The sequence below is a fragment of the Mus caroli genome, unplaced genomic scaffold (genome assembly GCF_978045245.1).
Source record: "Mus caroli unplaced genomic scaffold, Mus_caroli_1 scaffold_6, whole genome shotgun sequence".
Classification (NCBI taxonomy): Eukaryota; Metazoa; Chordata; class Mammalia; order Rodentia; family Muridae; genus Mus; species Mus caroli.
Window position 1 is genome coordinate 28,142,245 of NW_028227261.1, and position 3,564 is coordinate 28,145,808.

Below are 3,564 nucleotides of genomic sequence, written 5' to 3' on the forward strand. Positions count from 1 at the left end.
CTTGTTTCCTAACAGTGTCTGTCCCTGGTTGGTTTAAATTCTTCCCTGTCTCTTGTGGGTAGTCACCTGCAGACTTACCTGCCTTTATCCTTCAGGTCGGTGCAGTCCTCTTACCCCACGCCCCAGAAGACCACTCATGAAAACATCACTAAAGGGACAACATTTATTCCTTTTCCAAATGTTACAGTAAATCCGGGTGGAAGAATGGTTTTAGCAGTTAGAAAAAAAAAAGTACAAATCTGGGGTTTGGCCATTAAAAGTTATTTACAACAATGGGAGGGGGGAAAAAAGACAACAAGAAGTTGTTTCACATTACAGACCTCCCTCCCTCCCTCCTGAAGCCTAACACTTGCTTATCAAGTCAGAGACATGGTTCATTTCACAAGCTGGAGGTTTGAACTTGAGTAAGACATTTATAAAAACCCAGACGGGGCAATGTCCTCCCCAGCCCAGGTGCCACTAGGCACAGCACAAGAGACTAAGAATTCAACAGGGAAAGGCTGGACACTCAGGGTTTGGGAGTATAAGCCCCCACTTCTGGCTCAGGGGGTTGAGAAGCAGGATAAACAAAACGAACTTGGAAAAGAATTGGAAACCCAGCAATTGCCTTCTGCAGGGATGGGGCTCGGGAAGGAGGTAGGGACAGGGCATTTCACATCACTAACCTAACGTGGGAAACCGTAAGGGACCATCTTCAACTGGCCTTAAGAGTAAGACCAAATGGCTGATGGGAGAATCCACAGGAGGGCGAAAAGGGAGCGTGGCTGGGAGGGGGCAACAAGCCCCTTCCTTTCTGGGCACAGGAAGGCAGCCAGGGCACAAGGTCCAGGCAGTGACCTCACAAGGACAGCACAGTTTTTGCAGCTTAGAGATCACCCACCTGTCCCCACCCCTACTCATTCTGCTCAGCACTGGCAGGTGTGGGGCCACTCTCTGGGCCCGAGGGAGTGGATGGCTCTGCAGCCTGGGGCCCTGCCTCCTCTTCTGTGTCTCCTTCCTTGGAGGCAGCACTAGCCTCTGCCCCCTTGGCCTGGGGCTCTTGGCTCTCAGGGGTGGCAGCGGCCTTCCCTTCTTGGGCAGTGCCCTCGTCGCTGCAGGCGCTCATCTCGCCCTGCTCCTGCTCTTCCTCTGTTGGCGAGGAGGCTGAGGAATCACCCCCACCCTCCTTCCGATTTCTCTTGAAGGACAGGCCACTCAATTTGAAAGGCTTCTTGAAAGAGAATTTCTTCTTCTTCTTGGGGGTCTCCTTGGGGGCGACCTCCCCCTTGGCCTCAGCTTCCTGGCTAGGGGGCGCTGGCTCGATGGCATCACCAGTAGCCCCAGCTGCCTCATCTGTTCCGTTCACGGGTGGTGACTCCCCTTCACCCTTGGGGGTTAAGTCTCCATTGCTTCTCACGTGGCCATTCTCCTGCGGGGCAAAGGGGACAGTAGTGAGGGCCCGGGCCCTTCTTCCCCTCCCCCAGCCCGCTTCTGGTCTCTCGCAGGCCACTGCGGAGGTCCAAAGGCAACCAAGTCTGGCTTTGGCCTCACTCCCATCCAACATCGCCCTCACCCCTCACAGGCGCGCAGGGACGAGCGCAGCCAGCAGGAGGCGCTGGGGTTCGGGCCCCCACCCCCCTCCCGCGGGGCGCGCTCTCTATTTTCCGCGCGGAACCTCACCGGGCCTGGATTCTTCGCCGGCGGGCCAGCCTTGCCCAGCACTACTGGGCGGGAAGCAGCCCCGGGGCGCTGCCTCTCCGCACTTGGACGGCCTATTTTCCCAGGCTTGCGCTTTGTGTGATCAGCCCCCACCCACCCCAGAGTCTCCCCGCATCTCTGCTCCCCACCGCTTCAAAAGCCACCGCGGGCTGCCGGGGTCGGGGCTCCAGATGGGGCGCCCTGGGCGCCGAGTACCAGCCCCGCGGCCCTAGACGCCCCCTTGGTGCGGCCTAGCAGCGCCTTTGTTCCCGCGCGGCCTTCGGGGCGGCCTGGGGGCAGCGCCCGCGGGCCGGGCGCGAACAAAGAAGGCGACGAGCCCGGCCGGCGCCCCCTCCCGCCCCTCCCCTCGTTCGCCCGCGGGGGCTGCGGCGCCGAGAACAAAGGGACCGGGCGGGGGAGGGGGCGCCGCGTGTCCCGGGCCGGACAAAGCGCGCGGCCCCGGCCCTGGGCCCCAGAGTGGGCGAGGCCGGCGGGCTGGGGGCCGGGGTCCGCCGCTCCGAGCGCACTCACCTGTCCGTTGGCCTTCGCGGGGGAAGCGCCCGCTGCCTCCTCGGCGGTCACGTCGCCCCGGGGAGCCTTAGAGCTCTGGCTGCCCATGATGGGGGTCTGCTGGGGGCGCCCGGAGCCGCCCCGCGCTGGCGCCGCAGGGGATAGTTCGGCTGGGACGGCCCGGCGGGCAGAGGGGTGGGGCCGCGTCCGAGGGGGAGGGGTACGGGGGGCAAAGCGCGCTGCACCCCCGCTCCGCAGCCGACCCGCTAGCTGCGCCCACCGCTGCTGCGCTCCGCGCCAGAATGCCGCCCGCCGCCCGCCGAGCCGCCTATATGTACGCGCCCGAGGCTCGGGGCGGGGCCGGACATTTAAATGAGCACCCAATCCGGGGTGGAGGCGGGGTCGGGCCCGGGTTCCTCTCGTGCAGTGGGCAGTGCCAAGCTGTCTGGTTCCCCCATCACTTGGGACGACCAGGGGCAGGTAGGGTTCAGTGTGGGAAGGAGAGAGGTTCCCGGTCGGTCCGGGAGATGGACTGGGAGGAGGCCGTCGATGAAGAAGCACTCAGTCATCCCCAGCCCACTTTCAGCCTGACTCATACTCCACAGTGGAGAGGCCCCCAGTCCCTGGTTCTACACTGGCTCCTTGAACTCTTGGAAGGGCTCACATGTCCAGACTCGTCAGAAGGCTGGTGCTGAGTTACACTCTAGAAATTTGTCCAAAACTCACGCGCGCGGACACAAACACACACCCACCCACACACATATCCTCTGAGTTCGGCGCCCCCTCAGGCCAGAATTCAAGTCCCACCCACGTCCCTGTCAGTCTATGTGCGGCCACCCTGGGGGGTTGACCTAACTCAGGTCAGAATGGAGATCCAACAAGTAGGTCTTCTGGGTATGTTGGTGGCAGCTCTTACTCCTCACAGCCTAAATCCATCACCAAGTCTCTGTCTCTCTCTGTCTCCCCACCCGCCGTGTGTGTGTGTGTGTGTGTGTGTGTGTGTGTGTGTGTGTGTGTCCCTTTGTAAGCAAAGAGCCTGGGGCGCAGAGATGTTTAAATATACCTGACTTAGGCCTGGCTTCCCTCCCCTCAAGTCCGTGCCCATACACTGAGACTTCCGCATACAGGTACCATAAAGCCAGGGAGGCTCAACAGATTCCAAATACCCCTTCCTGAATGTGACAGGAATCGTTTGGATTTCTTCCACAACTGTGACACACTATTATGGATAAACCCCCAAACCTACCCTGTTTGAAGACCCTGGTCCTTCTCTATTTCCTTCTTTGGACCAGGTAGGCCAGTTAGAATCCCAGAGTCCTTGGCTGAGCCTATATATGTTTTCCAATGTGTACAGCTACTTCCTCTTGTCCCCCAATA

At 60.5% G+C, this 3,564-nt stretch overlaps 1 protein-coding gene across 1 annotated transcript; it reads right to left on the reverse strand.

Annotated features, from left to right (window-relative positions):
• Window positions 1-149: 149 nt before the first annotated feature.
• Window positions 150-2,416, reverse strand: Marcksl1 (MARCKS like 1). The gene is made up of 2 exons (XM_021160903.3): window positions 2,209-2,416; window positions 150-1,408 (listed from the first exon to the last, which is right to left on the reverse strand). Exons 1-2 carry the CDS (start codon window positions 2,293-2,295, stop codon window positions 893-895), a joined length of 603 nt encoding a protein of 200 aa, XP_021016562.2. The 5' UTR covers window positions 2,296-2,416; the 3' UTR covers window positions 150-892.
• Between the last annotated feature and the right edge of the window lie 1,148 nt (window positions 2,417-3,564).